The sequence below is a fragment of the Leptidea sinapis genome, chromosome 10, assembly GCF_905404315.1.
Source record: "Leptidea sinapis chromosome 10, ilLepSina1.1, whole genome shotgun sequence".
Taxonomy (NCBI): domain Eukaryota; kingdom Metazoa; phylum Arthropoda; class Insecta; order Lepidoptera; family Pieridae; genus Leptidea; species Leptidea sinapis.
In genome coordinates, this window is record NC_066274.1 from 11,520,347 (window position 1) to 11,542,884 (window position 22,538).

A 22,538-nucleotide genomic window follows, 5' to 3' on the forward strand; every position below is an offset into this window, starting at 1 on the left:
ATCGTTAGAGCCGTTTTCGAGATTCAGATTATATATAAATATACAAGAATTGCTCGTTTAAAGATATAACATAAATATTTTACAAGAACATAATTGTGATCAAATCACACATATGAAACTACGAAACATTACATAATATAGAATCATTCACACTGATATCAATTATAAAATAATTGTTAACCCACCGAGTAGAGACACTGACCGGCGCGGAACTCTTCTCGTCTCAAACATTGTGTAACTTTTAAATAATCCCAGTGTTCAAAGCAATTTACATTAATTCATAACACGGCACTTTCATTTATAAAAACCAGTTTTGAGTTCGTGTTCATTCACAAAACATTTACTTTCATTGCTTTCGGGAAAAAATCCACGAAAACAATGGCAGCGAAAAACACAAAGGATGTTAACATCGCGATCCGTTCTGGCACAGCGTGGCGCTGGATTCTGTATGGAATGCGGAACATTTCCATTTCAGTCCGAAATAACAGTTGTGGAGAGTAGGGCTCCGGTGGCCGGGCGCTGTGAGCTCGCGAGCCACACGTGTGGTGAGCGGAGCGCGGAGCTGATGCACTGAGTCCAGTCGCCGCTCGCCGACGCGCTCGTCGCAAGTTCGCCGACGACTTGCAGAATTTTGCAGCGTCGCCGCCCTTGACGGGGGCGTTGCTCTGGCCCAGGGACCCGGCGCGGGCGACTCCCCGCACCCGGGTACAAGACCTGGCTGCCTACCCACAACTATAACACTGCGGAGCTCTATCACAACGAAACGTGTTATGTTAATAAAAATCTAATGGAAGGTATAAATTAAAAGTATATCACAAACACACACACACACGCGCACTCTCACCAAACCACACACGCACAAATATCACGTCTTATTATAAAATATATTGTAAGAAAGTAATTTAAGTCCTGTATAAATAAATACCTTAATATTAGCATAAGGCTTAAAGAAATATTTACAATAGTTCTAAGAATTTGTGTTTTTCCATATTTGGAGATTGTTTCAAGTGTCATGACCACAAATCATCAAATCGCGAAAAATCTTTAAGTATAATAATCAAAACAGTCCACATTGAAATCAAATATCCTTGCTAGCAGTGCAAGTAATATCCTCAATATATTTAAGACTAATTAAACTATGGAAGTCAGTTTCTTTAGCTCGCCACGATGGTTGGGCACTCTCGCCACTCACCACAAAACATTTCTATTAATACCATCGTTCTTGGTCAGCGCGCGCGCAACAGATGTTCCAACAGTCAGGGTCGCGCCCCCCTGTTCGCTCTACTTCCGTTAAAGCCATGCCTGCATTAAAAACTCTATGCTCTTCAACTTAAGTTTGAATTGAGAACAGAAACCTGCTACAACCATTAAATACTATTAAAACTTTAAAGTATTTATTGAGAACGTTAAATTTTCTTCAAAGACCATCCAACTCAATTATAAACCCGAGTTGCAATTTTGCAAAGCGGATTAATGAAATCCAATTTATGTAATAAGTTGGCTCCGAAACGTTCTACAATAAGTGAATTGTTTATGCATCGAAATAAATTTGGCAAGGCTTCGTAGTATTTTAATAATTGAGGCATAGAAGAGGACTAACATCGTTGGGAGCGCGCCGTGGTCGAGCCGGGGCCGCGTCATAGTTAGGTCGGTCGCGGAGATTGGAATGTTGTCTCCACTCTCCTGCCCTCTCCCCTCGCAATCTGAACACGGCCTTTAAACCCACCCGACGTGTTTTCAGACTTGTTTGCACATTTTTTACGTTTACGACTTTTCATTTAAGACCTTGTCTATCGATACAATATATTATAAATATACTATCCCGTGACTTCTTCGTATTTCCAGTGTCCACATACATATTTAAATTATCTAAAAAACACGCACAAAAGATAATGATTGAAATTTAAAATGAACATCAATTCCTGTCTTATCGACGAAAGATGAAAAAATTATATAAATTAACAAAAATCTTATTTTGTAAATTGAAAAACGGGGATAATATTATCAAAGATAATTCTACGAAATTTGAACGAAATCTAGTTTAAACTAGGCCAAAATCGCGCCCAAATGAGTCGGTTACAAACAAACACACATACAGGTAAAGCTTATAAAAAAAACGTGTAAAAAACGAAGTTCGACTGCGTTTGCAACGGTGTGCAAAGTTTCGTGATAACTGTATGAGTAGATTCAGCGTGAAAGCGTATCAAAGAAACAAACTCACATTGCCATCTCTAACGTTTGATACTTTTATAAAACAAAACATATTTTTACAGAGTGGCCATTTTGAAAATCACCATTATGGTTTTTAATATTTGATGCTGTTGCGACATACTAGAACACATTATCAGAATTACAGGTAACTAGCTGCGGCTGTGAGATACAAACCGAGGACAGACAGACAGACAGAGAGACGGACGGATGGGCAGATGGGTGGACTCATGTTCATGAATCATATTATTAGCAGTGAAATGTACGCGAACGCCCGTTCGTGCACGTTTAGAACATTTTGAATAAACAGAGAGTAATTTATAACTAAAATTTGTCATAGTTTTATTTAGATACTAGCTGACCCAGCAAACGTTGTATTGCCGATATGAAAATTGCGATACAAAAGTAACTGTTGATCGTAGATGGGTGAAAATTTGAAGTTGTATATATTTTTTAATGCTGACTCATAATCCAACAAATTTAAAAAAAAATGACAAAAAAATTCAAAAAAAAATTTCGTGTGGACCACCATTAACATTTAGGAGTATGAAAAATAGATGTTGGCCGATTCTCAGACCTACTCAATATGCTCACAAAATTTCATGAGAATCGGTCAAGCCGTTTCGGAGGAGTACGGGAACGAACATTGTGACACGAGAATTTTATATATAAGATGTAACAAGCTAAATGAACACATGCCTAAATATACTAGAATAGAAAAATCTTTCTTAGCAATAATTATAACGCCACACACAAATTTTATCTACAAATTACATCTTACAATACAAAATCACATTCGAGAAGAACAAAAAAAATTATATACTTAGTTAAATACAAAAGAAACAGCAATGTTATAATAATTAATAAAAGAATAATATGAAACAAGTAAAGAAACAGTCCGGCGACTGATTCATTACTAAAAGGAGCTGACTCAGTACTAAGTTGTGTTGAGTGCAACAACACACGAAATATAACGCGTTATCAAAATTAAAAACCTTTACGAAAATAACATTTGATTTATGCAAAAAAATAGCATTAAAAAAAAGCAAAATTACACGAAACTAAAAGGCCTGTTTGTAGTATCAAAATAAAATGTTTTTAATATATGCATAATGTGAATAACATGGAACTAAAATATGATTTGTCCGTCGGTTTCTTTGGGCTAATCTATAAAACGGATCGACTGATTTTAACATGATTATAGCTGTCGTTCATGGAGTTATATGGCTTTGGCTTTCACTATATGAAATGTATGAGGGTTTCTCGTAACATTGTAAGCCCATAAAATTGTGTATAAAATCCGATTCAATGTTCCTGCTTGGCCGTAGTCGAGGGCGGCTCGCTGACCAGAAATTCCTATTTAAGAAGCCTATTGCATGCTAACTAGACCCAACCACGTTCTAATTCAAATATTTTTATTCAAAATAGGATTTAAAATCACTATTGCACGTCGGAAAATACCACAGTGGGAGGCTGCTTTGCACAGGATGCTGGCTAGATTATGGGCAGGTACCACAACGGCGCCTATTTCTGCCGTGAAGCAGTAATATGTAAGCATTACTCTATTTCGGTTTGAAGGGCGCCGAAGTTAGTGAAATTACTGGGCAAATGAGATATGACATCTTATGTCTCAAGGTGCCGAGTACAATTGTAGTGCCGCCCAGAATTTTTGGGTTTTTCAAGAATCATGTGCGGCACTGCATTGTAATGGGCAGGGCATATCAATTACCATCAGCTGAATGTCCTGCTTGTTTAGTCCCTCATTTTCATAAAAAAAAAACACAGATTCGAAGTAGTACGCCTCAGACATGTGAAGAACGGGCTCAAGAAATTCAGCGGATGTCTTTCATTGTTTAATACTATACCTTACTACCTTATAACGAAAATCTAAACAAACGAACAGATATACGATAATTTTTCAGAAATAGCAAATGACATAGTATTAATAATAATATAAATAGTATGAATTGCATTTTAGGAAAGCAAAAAAATATACTGGCAGTGTTTCCTGCGGCGTTTTTTCTGTCTCGGAGCGCCATGTGTTTATTTATAGTGCTTTGACGTCAAAAAAAAATTTCAAAGGAAATAATGTTGAGTGAATTAATGTCTAAACAATTTGATATGTTTTTAAAGTGATAACCCTCACTTCTGGGAATAATAATTACACAAATAAAACTGAAAAAAAATTTAATGAACGATTCTAGAGGTTCGAGTTCGAGTTCGGGACTCGAACTCGAAAAAGCGGGCGAATTAAACTGCTTAACCCGCGAAAAACCTTCTTTAACCTGAGAGTTGAACAAAGCATACTCATTGAATCACTCGAACGGTTGGCTCAGTTGGAAAGAGCGCTCCCACTGAACGCGGGTTCGAGTCTCACATCGTTCATAAAATTTTGTTTTCAGTTTTATTTGCCTAAATTAATGTCTGCTTTCTGTAATGCCTTATACATGCCTTGCTTTTTGTTTTTATATAAATTTGAATTCAATAGGAGATATACATACCTCGATATATGTTATATATTGTAAATATACTTACTTCCAATGTCAGAAATCTGACTAATTAAAATGAAACAAAAACACGTTTGGCAAGAGAAATAATTGTTATATTATGGTTGTGGTGCTCGTGTGCCGTTTCAAATATTAGAAACACATAATAATAATCAAATTCATTGATTATTCAAATAATAGACGAAGAGCGAGTCTATGAAATGGATAAGTGAAAGAACGTTCAATCGATTTCACTTTCAATCTAAATTAACTTTCACCGATGACATGTCTTACATAATATTTTAGAGATAAAACAAGGCTTCACCGAAACATTTCAGTGTAAAGGTCGCGAGGCCAACTCTTGTGTAGTCTGTGAGACCAACTGCTAATATCTAATCGAGCTAATTCCCCTTTCATTGTAACTATAAGTATTCTTAAACCTGTTTTTCTCACTATTTAATTAAGAAAAGCCTTACCATGTTAATCTTAAGTTATTTAATCCAAAAGCTATACGAGGTTGTTCGACTTTGAAAATAAGTGATTTTAACATTTGTCAATCGATTTGAATAAAACAAACACTAAGGCTGGGTTGCAACATATTAGTTATATGTAAGGTTTAACTCAAATTTAACGTTAACAGTAACGCTGCCTTTAAGATAGACTGTAGAATGTGTTGAACCATCATCATAGTACAAGAGCCCACTGCTCGATTCACCATGTTTGTGTTTTTTTGATAAAAGTAATTGTAAATGAACGTAGGAATTATGAATCCTATTAGCGAGAGGTTTGGAGGCTCCTTTGCACAGGATGCCGGCTAGATTATGAATACCACAACGGTGCCTATTTATGCCGTGAAGTAAACTTTACTGTATTTCGGTCTGAAGGGCGCCATAGCTAGTGAAATTACTGGGCAAACGAGACTTAATATCTTATGTCTCAAGGTGACGAGCGCAATTGTAGTGCCGCTCAGAATTTTTTGGTTTTTCAAGACTCCTGAGCGGCACTGCATTGTAATAGGCAAGGCGTGTCAATTACCATCAGCTAAACGTCCTAGTATCCTGGTTCCGTATTTTTATAAAAAAACATTGTAACATACTGTGTAAGTTGAGTTAGAGAGGGACAATTGAGTATTTCTGTGACATCGTTCCACATATTATATTGTTGTTAAAAGAATTTGAAAGCTGGTGAAGCTGTAAATTTTGAATTAGAAGCGTGTAAGGTGTGTCTTTCCACTTCTTCCCATTAAAGCTCAACCTTTTCCGAAGTGGTGGTTGAAGGTAAAATGTATAAGTTTTGACATTTATAAATGTCATTTCATTAACCTAAATATATAAATAATTAATTAATTTGATTTATTTGACTGGTTTTATTGATTTTATTTTTTACGTACACATTTAGTTTATGCACTGATATGAAGACAGAGACAAAACACACTCAATCACGGATTTGGACACGTTTTGGAAATCAGGACAAAAATATTAAGTAGTGGAAGAAAAGCGCGCGAATTAAACTGCTTAACTCGCGAAGCTAACGAAATAGCAATTACTTAGGTACCTAATTACAATGTTCTATTGGTTGGCTATTACAAACATTGGTTCTAGGTACATCCATTAATAAGTCCCGAATATCGCATCAGTATTAGGGCTCTACTTATTACTCCATAATGCTTTAGTTTTAGGAATAAAGTTTAATGATGGACGCAGTCAAATGCTTTAGACAAATCACAAATATGTCCAATGCATTCTGTGCCTCTTCCCATACATAAAATACTTATATATAAGCCATAATAGTTATATTTCATGTTGATGACACCGCGATCCGCAGCTAGTCGTGTGTACAAATATTATTGATAAAACGCAATAGCCTCGCAAGAGTTCTCCGCCATCTACACAACCATAATATCATTCGAGGCGTTACAATCTCGTCTGTGGCAGCCGCCTATCAACCTTAAGCCGTCCACCTTAGAACCTCATATCGTGATGATGACAACTGCGAAAGCTTTTTGTTGGCTTCTTCAAGGAAATTCCACGACTTCAATTATAAACGGCAGCCGGATAAGTTCCGCCGCTGATGGCATTCCTGAATTTCTTGCAACTCGTGATTATTTGTTCGGACAGTCCGATGTTTTTGCGACTCGGTTTCCAAATGAATCAACGTTCGATAAGAATGAAGGTGAAAGAATAGCCAGTCACTTTCAATCGGCGAATTCCAATCTGAAATTGTATTTGCACTTTGCAGCGTGCACACCATGCAACATGTTGAACAATGAAAGCCGCCGGGCAGGTCTCTTATATTATTGTTACTTGTACCAGGGACGCGAGGAATTTAGCACAATGTACTTTCTTTAACATTCTTAACACTTATTGATCGATATAGTCTCGATAAAACAGGATTTAAAGCCTATTAAATATGTATATATGTTACATTGTTTTCTCGTACATATTATCTTATTGCCAAGTTATAAAGTAAGTCAGTGTGAGAAATTCAATTAATAATTAGTATTATGTCTTGGCAAATGGCTCCTTACTTATAATAAAATTATTCTTAGGAGATAGGGAGACTGTTACTTCCATTATATTTAACACAAACACAGTAATTGATATTAGCGATATATTTTACATAATATGATACTATAATACAGGTAGATACATATGTCGCTGGTATATTGTCAAAGCCGTGATATTACATTTTCACTAGTAATACTATAATTAAACGGTAGGTTGTGAATCGACTTCATTAGTTACAATTTAACGGCACGGTTTTAGTGACATTGTAATGTCACAGGTACACTGTAGTGATATTGTAAGGCAATGATATTTTTACAATTTTACTGGTCGTTAGTTTATGAGGCCATCTCTGATTGGTCTGTTTCTTGTATTTATTGTGTAGTCATTATTTTTAGTTATGCATGAGTGTAATCAAATAATTTTTATCTAAGCGAATCGGCCTTTGTTCACTAGTACGTCCCAAAAACAACTAACACTATCAAAACGCACGAGCTGAGCGTTGCGTGCCACGGCAGCGACCAGCGAGTGCCAGAACCAAATCGAACCTTGTTCACTACTTTTTCAACAATAATTTCAGATGGAAAATTGCATACACGCTCCAATGTTTGCTATGATTGTTTTGTTAATTGCGTATAAAAAAAAATACACGTCAGAACGCTCGACGTCTCACACTGCTCACATCATTTGTAATATACCTACATTTATTATAATATCACTTCAGACTATAGTGTTCCCGTGACATTACGATGTCACTAAAACCAGGCCGTTAAATTGTAAAAAATGAAATCGATTGACAATCTACCATTTAATTATAATGTCACTAGTGAAATTGTAATATCACGGCTTTGAGAATATACCTACGACATATATAATATTATATTACTGGGGCTCATATTATAACATTTCGATTTTGCTTTGACATTGTCTAGTGGAGGGAACGATCATATTTAAAGACTGTGACAGCTGTAAAAACTTCGAAAAAAGTTGAGGTGGACAGTTAACCTTTATTTTCAGCATTGCATGAACACTAACACAAAATGACAAACAAATCGCGAGTGTAAGTAAGTAATAAACCTAGCCTGTTTTCATCGATTGCCTAGCAGTAAGAAGCTCTATCCAGACGTATAAATTATCTAAAGTTATTTAATGATACTCAGCAGTCACGCTCGACTGTGTAACGCTCGTTAGATGGGCTCGTGTACACTAATGGAGTGCGATCAGTCAGAAAGTAAAATATAACTGATTAATTTACACACAATTATAATTAATGCCGTTTGGTGTCGAGACACTTGGCCTGTGGGGCCCAGAGGCACGGAGAATGTACAAAGTACTATCTTCTCCCCTCAATAGGGCTATTGGAAGCCCAAGCGCTGGCAGCTTTTTCTGTCAACGGATCGGCCTAGCTAACCAACGCGGAAATGCTGCCAGTATTCTTGGTACTCTTACCCGTAATGATAGTTTTAATTTAATGTAATATTATATAGTATTGTAAATATAGTCACAAGATTTGTTTTATTTATAACTTTATAAATATTAAGGAAAATAACTTTTTGATTTCTGTTGTTGACCTATATGATAAATAGAAATAAAATAAAAGATTTTTTCTTCTGTTTTTGTTTGTTCCGGATAATCACCTAAATATATAAAATATGGCCTTACACTGGCACCTATATTAAGAGTAACGTATGCTTTTATATGAAACGAATAATAGTTACGCGTAATCCAATTATATTTTAAACCAAGTAACCATTTAAAAAACAAGTAACCTATTACATTTTAAAAAAGAAAAATACCAAACTCACACGGTTCCAATCCGCGATCGTACGTTGGTTGTATGATTTAAACTTGAGATGAAACATAATTAAATAGAGTTCAACTTTTATTAATTTAAATCAAACACAATTACCTACTTTCATAAAAGTACCAAGTGAAGCGCATATTTGTGTAATTAAAGTGAAATACACATTTCCTTTAGTTTGCTCGGTAACGAGCTTAAAATGAAAGGAATGCTTAGAGCTTTAGTAATTCGAAAAAGTTTTTACGACGAAAGTGCATTACGACATGTGCAGAGCTTGAACACTTGAACAGGTGCAACACAACCCGACGAGCTTTCAAATAAACGATCGAGACCGAAGCTTGGGAGGTTTACATACACATCATTAATTTATTTAAAAATTGATTGATTACCTACAAAGTAGATTGTAGTACCTACATTTAAATAAAATACTTTTAAGGGATTAAAACGCGTGTAATTGTAACTGTTTTTACATTAGATTTTTGCGTTAAAGTTACATTTTTATTTTAATTAACCCGACGTTTCAAGACCTTTCCAGATCTCGTTTTCAGGGGGACTGGGTTTTAATCCTTCAAAAGTTTTTTATTTAAATGTGTAACACTCGCGTTTATCAAAGAAAGTACTATAGTACCTACAATTAAAATTTCTTTTTATATTTAAGGATAAATTCTATTATTTTAGTATTTTACCATTAAATTTTTGCTGTACGAGGAAATCGTACTTAATTGATGACGTATTGTAAAAATATAATTTATACTTCCTAATAGACTATCGGCCGTTCCCATTATAATATCTACAGATATAGATAAATAACTACCTTCTACTGTCAGTTAATAACTATCAATAATCGGAAGCTGTCCCAATATACCCGATAAGTCATTCTTATCGCCTTATATTGGGACGCGTGAATTACAATTTCCATACAAACTTCTATCGCTGGTAAGCTAGACGCCGTCCCATTGACAGACAGCGTGTACGGATAAGGTGAGTTACCGTCGATAAGTTTATTGGGACAGAAAAGTCAACGATAGTTACGATTTTTATCTCAAGTAAGAGATAGGTTGTATATTGCGAACCGCCGTATGACAGCTGAGAAAACGTCGAAAAAAATTGAGTTTAGAACTAACCTCTATTTTGAGAGATTCACACAAACTAACGAAGTGTTATACAAATCGCGAGTGTAAGACGTAGCTTGTCACGCACAATAAACTAATATTCCTGGCCTTTTTTAATCGGTTGTCTAACAGAAAGAGACTATCTAGACGTATAAATTATCTAAGTGGATACTATTTATTTCCATGTGTTTTTGAGATTTTCCCCTCACAACTGATTTAATAATATTATTTATTTTTATTATAGGTGAATACAGTGTTTGTATAAACGGATAGATATTTCTGTGTTTCTTCTAGCATGTGGCAGCAGGGCTGTCTGTGAATGTGACCGTAACCAATAAATATTTACCAGTCTGTATTTGTTTCAATTATTCCAATGTTTCTGTATAGTCTTTTAATATATATAAATTACGTGACACGTTGGTTGTCCGCGATGGACTCCTAAACTAACGGATTTTAATAGGAATTACTTCCTGGAGTGCAGTTTAGTCCAACTTGAGAGATAGGATAGTTCAGCTTTCTTTCAGTTCATCATTCTATCAGCGTCCAACCCCGCGGGCTTAGCATACGGACAGAACCCATTAATATGAGCGTCTGCGTAATGTATATTTATTTCATAGAGGATAAATGGGTATGTAAGTCACTTATTGCCCAGTTGGGTAACAGAAACTCCTTGAACATTTCTTGAAAGGAGGACAAGTGAGAAAGGGAGACTTATGGAGAGTTTCCAGTGCATTCTGCAACCATTTACTGCCACAAATATTTGGGGACGAAACCAAAAAGAATGGTAAACCAATAACTTACCATTCCAGTAGGCCTTGTCAGAAGACTTTCGCTCCTTCGTATCGTTCTCGTTGCACGGTTTCCTGAAAAAATAGATTTTTTAAATTGAAGTTCGTAATGTTACTTTGTTTACTCAGGCAGTGTGAAATAAGCCTTAACGCTTTTAATACCTGCTGCTCCAATATTAAGGGTCTCATTGTCGCTTATTAACAAATTTACAACAGCTTAGAGTTTTTTCATTTTGTTTTATCAGTTTTATTTTCTTTCAAATTATAAGTAAAAGTAAGCTATATTGTAAGACTATTTCAAAGACAAAATCATAATCGACTTAGAAATCATACGTTTCGTAATAATAACATTAAGTACATACTACTTACAAAACCCATAAGCTTAGATCGTTTATACGTCTAGATAGACTATCACAGCTGTGAAAACGTCGAAAAAAATTGAGTTTAGCACTAACCTCTATTTTGAGCAATGCACGCAGACTAACACAAAGTGTCATTCAAATCGCGAGTCTAAGACGTAGCTTGTCACGCACACTAAACTAATATTCCTGGCCTGTTTTTATCGGTTCTCTAATTGCTCTTTTGCTGTTAAGCAAGAGGCTCTATCTAGAGTTATAGATTATCTTAGCCTATAACAACATTAATTTCAATATTATTGTTAAACGTAACCACTCCTTAATTCTAAGCTAATTCTAATTTTTAAGCCTTACCCCCTTATTCATAATGGTCCGCTAACTTTAAACAGCCGCTTAGGAGTGTTTTTTCTCATTCTGACTTTGGTCAATAGAAGAAGACAGAGTGAGAATTAGCAATGCTTTAAGTTAGCAGACTATTATGAGACATTTTAGAACTTATATTTTTATATTATTAAACATAATGTATCTAGTCACAGGATATTAGCTAACGTATTTTAACTTTTTTTTCTCTAATTGTTCATCATTCATCATTTCAGCTGGAAGACGTCCACTGCTGGACAAAAACCTCCCCTAAAGATTGTCCAGCTCGTCGGTCCATCTTGTGGGGGGCCTACCAACACTTCGTCTTCCGGTACGTGGTCGCCATTTGAGGACTTCACTGCCCCATCGACCATCTGTCCGTCGAGCTATGTGCTCTGCCCACTGCCACTTTAGTTCGCAACCATCAGGGCTATGTCGGTGACTTTGTCTCTCCTACGGATCTCCTCATTTCTGATTCGATCTCGCTCTAATTGTTAAGTTATGTTCCCATTATCATCACAACTGTGAAAGCCCATCAGCAAGATTAAAATATATTTCTTCATTGTCTTATTAGCTGTCTACGTTTATTATGAAATATATATTTTTTATATTCTTAATAAATATCGTGAAACAGATTCTACTATTAGCTCAGGTATACTAAAGTATCTCATAGTAAATATTATTTATTTGTTAGTTTATTTCATTTCTTCTGGCGACTATTTCCGTGATTTGACGTTTTTGATTGACTGCGTAAAACTAGTATTCAATTAAAGTAACGTACAGTTAAGACGTTAATAGAATTTTATGCAACAGTTGTATAATGAGGCTTAAAAAACATGAGTGGCGTGGGTCGTGGATCGCAATGAATGACGCCACGAGCGTGAACCCACTTATTAAACGTGTCGCATACAATATTTTTTCTACGACTAGGTAATTTCAAATTAAACAGTAATTAAACAAGCAAATATTAAGTTTTCGAGTTATACATATTTATCTCTGGTTAGTAGTTTCATTTTTCCGTCAAGAAATGGCAAAGGTACACCGATACAGCCAATGCGGGAAAAATTTAAAATTACTAAATATAGGTACCTAGCAGCATCTTCGCAAATTATATACACAAGTGTATCTTTTTAAGTTGACATTAATATGTTAAGTCTTATGCATTTATGATTTAAACATAAAAATATTATGCGTGTTATAAAGTATGTACCACGTATTACCTAATATTTCTATTAACCTGCCATACCTAACCTCGATTTAGTTGTCTGTGGCAGCAAAACAATTGTGCTTTTTGGCGTCATTAGTATGTAAACAATGCATTTTTAAGCCCTAGAGTATAGACTTTTATAAAGATACAATAAAGTATGTACTTATATTAGTGATCGTGGCTGTATAAATGACAGATAAAAGTAGAGGAGTGGAAAAAGTAAGTTATAATATTGATACTACAAATGATGACTTCATTCAAGGCCGCTATCCCAAGAAATCGCAAAAATAGCGCATAATTGAAACCATTTCTCCACGGTTTACATAAAGCTTATATTTTTATAAACAATAATTACATATCTACAGAATATCAGCAGAAAATTATTTTTTTCATTACAATTCTATTTTTTATAGACAGTGCGAAAAAAATCACCAGTTATTTACCCATTATTTTACAGCTGGAGCCATACTAATCATTCAATCTAAATAAAAATTGTACGAAAATTAATTAATTCTACGCCAATACTATTAAACATGACATAGTTTTGTAAAGAAATTTGTATTGTGTTTATAATACATCAAAAATGCTTCTAATTCTGAACAATGGCGGTCTTGTACGGGAGAGGTAACCTAGCACCGCTCGATTCCTCAAGGCCGTTGTCTCGGTCCCCGGCCTTAAACAGATTAAGCACGACGCATAAATTATAATTCGCGCTGAGCGTTCTAAGTATATCGCTATTTACTTATGAACTGCACCTTAGAAAATTATAAATGCGTCTGATATAACAGATTATCATTTCATTTTAATTTTAATTGTGGCCCTTTCGGATCTTTTGTATACTATAAATAGTAGGATGACAGAACATCTTCGCTTTACATGATTTTGGTAAGGTATAATGGTAAGTGCACTATTGATTGCCTTAAATATAAAAAAGCAGCCAAGTGCGAGTCGGACTCGCCCATGAAGGGTTCCGTAGCAGCAAGTAACATAATAGAGCAGTTCGTTGTAACTTTGATCGTTGTTTTAATAATAATGTATTTTTTTTATTTGAGTTGATTAAATGAAGGGTAAATTGCGGCTTACGATTTATGACGCATTAAACAAAAACTACGTCCTAGATCTCGTCCAAACCAATTTTTTTAAAGATTTATCCATAGATACCCTAACTGATAATTTTTTTTTGAGTTTTATTTCTTAGTATTACCCCTAAAATTTATTGTTTTATTTTTTATTTTTGTGTAATAATATTAATGCGGTTCACAGAATACTTACCAAGTTTCAACAGTATAGTTCTTTTAGTTTTGGAAAAAAGTGACTGTGACATACACGGACTGACAGACAGACATGACGAATCCATAAGGGTTCCGGTTTTTCGCCATTTGGCTAGGGAACCCTAAAAAGGAATGACCATTATCACATTAGAATCTAGATTTAGAGATCCGGTATAAGATATAATTACTGTTATAAACGCAGGAAAAATGAAACTAAGTACTTAATAACTAAGTTAGCGTTTTAATTGTTTTAGTTGGAAAAGAGTTATCTATATCCCAACCAAAAAACATATTTTTAATAACCTACTAGTAGTAAGTCTAGCCTTACGTTTAAATGTTAAGACTATTCACAAATCTTAGATCATTTATAGACTATGGCAGCTGTGAAAACGTCGAAAAAAAATCAATTTAGAACTAACCTCTATTTTGAGCAATTCACGCACACTAACACAAAGTGTCATACAAATCGCGAGTGTAACACGTAGCTTGTCACGCACACAAAACTAATATTCCGGGCCTGTTTTAAACGGTTGTCTAACAGCAAGAGACTCTATCTAGACGTATAAATTATCTAAGTCACAAACAATGCCTACGCGCCGTGTAGTACATGGCAGTTGAGCTCACAGACATAGATCCAAATAGATGCCGCGAGTGTAAATACTTCGCGTGTCAAAAAGACTACAAAAAGAGGAGTAATGCTTTCCTTTTACGCTTTTACTTTATTTTTTATTATGATTTATAATATATAGTAATAAGCCGATTTAGTAATAAGCAATACCAACTATTGATGTACAGAAAACGTGTACTTATGATGAGGTGAGTGGCTAAAGGTTAGGCTCGACGCACTGGCATTTTTAACGACGTCACAGTAGGTAGAAAAAAAAAGGCATGCTTGGTTTTCATACAGACGGATGGATTTGCGTTATCTTATTGGATCTATGTCTGTGGTAGAGCTAAGTGACCAATTTCAGTAATAGTTACAATTAGCGTATCTCGCTACGCAAGCAGGGAACGCCTACCGCTTAATATGTAGTATTTCACTATGGCAAACATTCACAGGCACGGCTGTTAGTTTTGACACATAACAGCCCGGCCACAGAATAGAGCTATGCAATTATATAAGGCAACGTAAAGTTCGCTCATAACTCTTAATTTCCTATATGTTATAAAACTGTTATTATTTGATTTATAATAAATACTAGTTGACACACCAGACGTTGTATTGCCGTATCTATATATATGAATTGCTGTTCGTTAGTCTCGCTAAAACTGGAGAACGGCTGGACCGATTTGGCTAATTTTGGTCTTGAATTATTTGTTTAAGTCCAGAGAAGGTTTAAAGGGTGAATAAATAGAAAAATGCTGCTAAATTAAATAAACACAACAAATTTGTTTTTCCTTTGATGTGTCCATACATAATTTCTATAAGAGAATTTATTGACGCACGGTTTGACAGTTCTGCTGTGAAACAATTTCATTACGACAGCAGGGTGCATATTTAACGAAGTAATTTTTGATGTTATGATATATTATTGACAAAATCATATAAAAACATTATTTTATTTATTATATACAGAACAACGTCTGTCGGGTCAGCTAGTCTATATATAAAAAAATGAATTGCTGTTCGTTAGTCTCGCTAAAATTCGAGAACGGCTGGACCGATTTAACTAATTTTGGTCTTGAATTATTTGTGGAAGTCCAGAAAAGGTTTAAAATGTGAATAAATATGAAAATGCTGGGGATTAAATATAAATAACAATTTTCTTTCACTGTGATTCAGCATTGAAAAATACGTACTACTTCAAATTTTCGCCCTTCTGCGATCTACAACTATTTTTGTATCCAACCATTCAGAAATCCGCTATAGAGTTGCAAAATGGCAATCTTATAAAATGATTGTAGTACGATTTATTCGGTAAGTCTGAGAATCGGTCGTCATCTATTTTTATACCCCAAAATTTTAATTATTTATTTTTTTCTTTTTACTTTATATGGCAATACAACTTTTGCTGGGTCAGCTAGTAAAGTAATAAAAATAGATTCAATAATTAAAATTTATGGCGTATAAAAAAAAGATGACGACCGATTCTCAGACCAACCAAATATATCGTAGATAAAATTTGTCGTACTAGAAAAATTATTATATTCGATTGCTATCTTGCGGATCTGAGGATGGAACAGAATAATATAAAAATCGCGATACAAAAATAGGTGGTGGTGTATGGATTAGTCTCCGCTGCTCTCCAACTAGATACCGCACTACCTAAGAACCATAGCTTTTTTATTAGGGCAACTATTAGATGATTGTGTGCGTGGTATCGTTACACTCAATGGCATCTTTCAAATTTTATAACATACGCTTCGTTTATTTTACATTTAAACTAATTAAATACAAAATACTTACTGATGATATGTGATCCCAACCTCTTTCTTATTTCTTGTAGTATTATTTTTACAAAGTTTTACTATGCAACCCGCCATTTTAGTTTCAATTATTAGCAAAGTTTAACAGTACATGTAGGACGTCAACGTCACACATTGTTCGAGTAAGCTCACTTGGACGTTAGTATTAGTTGCCGCACTTACGCGCAACTACGCCTACGGTATCTAGTTGGAGCGCAGCGGAGACTTATCCTTAATCTAAGAAAGAAACAATAAGTGTCTAACGATGTAAGTGGAGCGCATGTCGATACTTTAACGAAAACGTAACTTAGGATGCATCCTAAGTTACCTTAGACAGAGTTACCTTTACTATGTTTAATGTTTTGTTATATTTAGTGAATTTTTAACTAAACAATTATAATAATTAATGAAAGCCTTTGTAGTAGGAAGACTAGCACGTGCCGCGGCATTTTGCTATCATCACGTATTTCACTCGAATCTAGTCCGTTGTCATCATAACTTATTACTCATATTATGCACAGCTTTTTCGGGTTCCGTAGCCAAATGGCAAGAAACGGAACCCTTATGGATTCGCAATGTCTGTCTGCCTGTCCGTCCGTATGTCACACTTGATAAGTAGATGTATTCTGTGAACCACATTAAGATTTTCACACAAAAATAGAATAAAAAGCGATAAATTTTAGGGGTTCACACCGCTCAGCTTACTTGTAATCCCCCAAAAATTCTGAGCGGCACTACATTTGCGCTCGTCACCTTGTGACATATGATATAAAGTCTCATTTGCCCAGTTATATCACTAGCTACAGCGCCCTTCTGACTTATATCCATAATGTAGCCGGCATTTTGTGCAAAGGAGCCTTCATTGGTTGTCTCATTTCTTCTATACATTGTCATTCCATATTGTATATATATATTATGTCTATAACAAACAAACACGGCTGTACATATACATCTGTACATGTTTGTAGTTCTGCAGCTATTGGGACCGAGACACATCGTCGTTAAAATGACACCTACATAGCTCAAAGAACTTGTTTATTCGATATCATTCTTTCGAAGGAAGCATCGTACTAACAGCATAGAACACGGCTCGAAATGCAAAATGTCAAATTGTCAAAGCTATTCAAAATGTCAGGGTCCGCTGCAGAAATATTAGATCGACTATTCACATATAGTAGTGTTGTACAGACATATACATATATACATATTGAAACATAGATACACAAATATTAATTTTAATCTCGGCTGAACCGCGTACTAGTATTTGAAAAACGAGGACAAATATATATACATTCATATAATTACGAAAAAGAACAATTTCATCCATTAAAATAAATTACATACCTATTTTAGTGTGTACATACGAAGAGTGAAATTAATTAAAATGATTTCTTTGTAAGGCCTTACGGTTTGAATGTTAATTTATTAATGAAGAAAGGAAAACCCTACTAATTAATATAAAGTAATAATAGCTTGATAGTTTTATGAAATAATATGATATTGTTTGTAAGAAAAAATATCCTTGTGGTTAAGGTCATAAAGAAAAATTGACAATCAGGTTACAATCACGGACTAGTAAAAGAATAAGGACTCCGTGTAGCACCAAAACAAGCCGATTAACGTGTAAATACACGCACACACTTACACTACTACAGGCCGATAGGCGGCCATTATGAGAATTGTCATCGTCTGTGACAGATCAGTTTGCGTCTCAATAAAATATTTTAAAAATGCCTTCGTGCGTTGTGAAAAAGTGTAAAAACGATACTATATAAGTATTTGTGGCCATATATGATTATTTAAGGGAGAAAACATGGTGTAACTAGTATCCCCCATTACCGTACACACACTAGCATAACGGTGCTTCACTTGCTAATATCACGCCCCGGAGTCCTTCTTTTTTACTCGTCCGTGGTTACAATAATAATTTTGTGAGACGCGAAAGTACGCTTGAATCTCGGAGCGTGCTCTAACCTAGGTTAACCACTTCGTGATACCCCCTCCCCTCCCCGCGACCAGTGCCTCAAGTCCCTCCCCCCCTCTGTGACCACCACCCCTCGTGCAACTACATTCGCAAGCGCGTACCCTTTGCTCGAGAAAACCTTGTTGTTTCGTTATTTCTTTTACGGGCAATATAAATGATATCAGGAGGTACGGCCTTGTTCGAACCAAGTAAAAGTAACTTGAGCAGGAAACATCTTTTGTTTGGAATTTTAAGGTTGTTATTGTAGGTGCATTTTATTGGAAGATAAAACTGGTACATTGATTTAATGGCGTAGATTATCTAGACTTTCCTACTATGTTTTTTTTATGAAAATAAAGGACGAGACGAGCAGGACGTTCAGCTGATGGTACTTGATACACCCTGCCCATTACGATGCAGTGCCACTCAATATTCTTAAAAAACCCATAAATTCTGAGCGGCACTACAACTATGCTCGTCACCTTGAGACATATATTAAGTCTCATTTGCCCAGTAATTTCACTAGCTACGTGTATTAGTTAGGTGTTATCCGGGAAGAAATATAAACATTTTTCAAAAATTTACAATCTTTGTAAAATACAAATTCTATTTAACAAACTACAAAGATTTTTCGAGCGAATATTAAAAAAATAATTTTCGTCATACATGGAACAAAACTTTCGTTAAAACTAAGCATTATATATCACTACTAACATTATAAATGTGAATGTAAGTTTGTTTGTTTCATGCCTAAGCCACTGAACTGATTTTGATGAAATTAAATACAAAGATAACAACAGCTTGGGAAAGGACATAGGATATCTTTTATCGCGAATATAAGCTTTAGCGGGGTTGAAGTAGGGGGTGGAAGTTTGCATAATAGTTCGTCATTATCGAAAATAACACCATGAAACTTTGCAGTTAGGCACTTGATAGAAATAAATAAATATTGATTATTCTAGCACTTTTAAAATTGAGACCTGGGAATGAAAAAGGGGGATGAAAGTTCTATAGTTGGTAGCTTATAAAAATGTATTACCAACACAGTTTGTTGTGTATTAATTGCAAAGTGAGTATATTAAAAAATTAAAAACACTACCCAAAGTAACTATTGTACGCGCACCAAGTCGCGGGTAAAAGCTAGTATGTACATAATATAGAGAATAGACATAAAAAAGGTTCTAATTTGATATTTTTGTGGTTGAAGAATCTCAGACAAGGTAACCGTCATGTTACGAAATATAATTATGTTTTACGATGTTTCATTGGGTATTTAGAATAGGAATGCGTGTTGTTTGCCATGAACTCGTGGTAATTTAGTATCTATAACCAAACCATACCTTAGATTATATTGATACATGAAACATATACTAGGCACCCTACAAGATGGGCTGACGATCTGGTCAAGAACGCCGGAATACGTTGGATGAGGGCAGCGCAGGACCGATCGTCGTGTAGATCTTTGGGTGAGGCCTTTGTCCAGTGGACGTCTTCTGACTGATGATGATGACATATGCTATAATCAAAAACCCCTTTTTGGATTATTGTATATATCCTATGCCCAAAATGTTGACATCTTAAATGGACAAATAAGACTCATCATCTTACGTCTCAAGGCAATTGTAGTGCCGCTCAGAAGTTTTGTATTTTTCAAGAATCCTAAGCGGCGCTGTAATATTTTGGGTAGGGCGTATCAATTACCATCAGCTGAACGTCCTACTCGTCTCGTCCCTTACTTTTATAAAAAAATAACAGAAAAGTGCTCAACTTTTTGGTACAGCTCGAATATATTAATGTAGATTTATTTGTCCAAAATTGTAGTCCTTATTTTTTTAGTAATTTTTGACAGCATTTTCCCCATTTAAATATATCAGATGAAATTCGCCGGGAAACGACTCGACGGTCATTCCATTCGATTCGGATAAAAACTAGCACCTCAACTGATATGACAAGTTCGTATTAATATTGTGAGATTTTGTTTCCATTCAGAAGTTCTTATATTCCGTCATATCTTTAATATATATAAATTACGTGACATATTGTTTGTCCGCGATGCACTCCTAAACTAGTAAACGAATTTTAATGGGGATTACTTCATGGAGTGCAGTTTAGTCCAACTGGAGAGATAGGATACATTTTTTTTTTCGATTTGTTACCCATAATTATTTTTATATCCAATATTTGTTTTGTATGAACATATTTTCTGTGAGAGAATTTATTGCCGCACGGTTTGACAGTTCTGCTGTGAAACAATTTCATTATAACAACAAGGAGCATACGATACGAAGTAATTCTTGATGTTATGAAAAATTATTGACAAATACATAAAAAACAGTATTTTATTTATTTTACAGTACAACGTCTGTCGGGTCAGCTAGTATTAATATATAATATTAATATTATATCTACAATAACCTTTAAAAGTAGCATTTTATATACAGCTTAATAAGGTCAACAAGGAAATGTCCTTTAACGTTACATTTCAAGTATAATAACAGCCTTGTAATTTTAAACGAATTGTATTGTTCACTGCTGCTAAAGAATGCATTATTCAACAATTATAAATCATCTGAATGATCAGCATTACTCAAATGTACATCGATGTGTTCAAAACATTAAATTCATAGTATTAATTGTAAGAGGTCAATGTCCTTATCTTATTTTATAGACGAAATTGTGGAACGATATTGCCTCATCAGAATGCATAATTGATAGTTTCACAGACTCATCATTTGCATAGCTGAGCGTGTTTAAAAACAAAGTGACGGAGATGAAATTCCGGTTTCATCCTTAATTTAATTAGTATGCACATCAGATTTGGCGTCTGTGATAATGGATTGACAATATCCTAGTCTATCTAGTCTTTAAATATTGACATTAAAAAATATAGAATTGTGTGTTTTATGAAACCACGGTAAAAGTGAAAATTTATTTGGAATAATATTACAATAAGGGTATAAAAATCGCTTCATCAATCTTAATTTTATACTTGGAAAATTGGAATGATAATGGGAAATAATAAAAACACAAAGTAGCGTGGAGCACTGGCATATGAGTAATAGTCTATACACTACACGGTCAGCTGCTGCGAACTATAGGCGCCGCGTGACCGTCACGCGACATGCAACACACAGACGAAAAAGTTTGAGACGATGTAATAACAGTTTCACTTTAATAATAATTATAATTTAAATTGACCTTGGTGATTAAAATGTAAAGTTTATTAATGTTAAATCAATTATAATAATAACTAGAATTTTGTAATAAAGCGAAAAATGAATTAATGTCTAATAATAAATTAGCATGCCAGAAATGGCCGATAGTATGTTGACGACCCCTATAGCCCAGTGGTTAGTGACCCTGCCTACTGCTGCCTACTGAGCTAGAGGTCCTGGGTTCGAATCCCGGTAGGTGCAAACATTTACATGATGAATGTGAATGTTTGCTTCCGAGCCATGGATGTTTATATTTATTTATGTATGTTTAAGTAAGTATATTGTATTAAATTTATCCTTGTCTTGTGACCATAGTACAGGCATGTACAGTATATACATATAAAAAAAATGTTTTCTAGCAAAATAAACGATTTATGACTTTATGATGTACTTAATACAAGTTATGTGGCCAGACTGTACATATTGTATCTATTGGCTCGGCATTATAAAGTATTCTCGTGGTCTAACCGGTATTCAAGATCTAGTTGGGACATGAAGATAACATTGAGTTTGCAACCTTCCCTTTTAGTCCCACAAGTTATAAATAAAATACTTGTTCTGTACTTTTTTCCATTGTTTATAAGTTCTTATGAGTTTAGTTCTCATGGGGATATCTTTAGACCAACCAGATGTTTATTACAATTGGTTTTTAAATATTAAATACATTTGAATATTTTTAATACACTCCATAAAGTTGTAGCTGGAAGACTCTTGCCATACTCGGTACTAATTGTAACCACTATAATAAGTCTTATTTGAAACTAACTAGGTTTTGGTATTCTTTGTTTCGGTGATCTAGGTTTTTTTTTTTAAATAAGGCACTAGACGTGCAGGACGTTCAGCTGATGGTAATTGATATGC

General features: G+C 34.8%; 1 protein-coding gene across 3 annotated transcripts in view; it reads right to left on the bottom strand.

Annotated features, from left to right (window-relative positions):
- Positions 1-22,538, bottom strand: part of LOC126966380 (uncharacterized) — an 80,968-nt gene that overhangs the window by 11,119 nt on the left and 47,311 nt on the right. For 2 of the 3 annotated variants that reach the window (XM_050810371.1, XM_050810370.1), the window contains exon 3: positions 10,913-10,974. In XM_050810371.1, the coding sequence (XP_050666328.1) occupies positions 10,913-10,974 (62 nt within the window). Of the gene's footprint in view, positions 1-185; positions 601-10,912; positions 10,975-22,538 lie in introns of those variants that run through there. The other variant, XM_050810372.1, reaches the window with a different exon arrangement.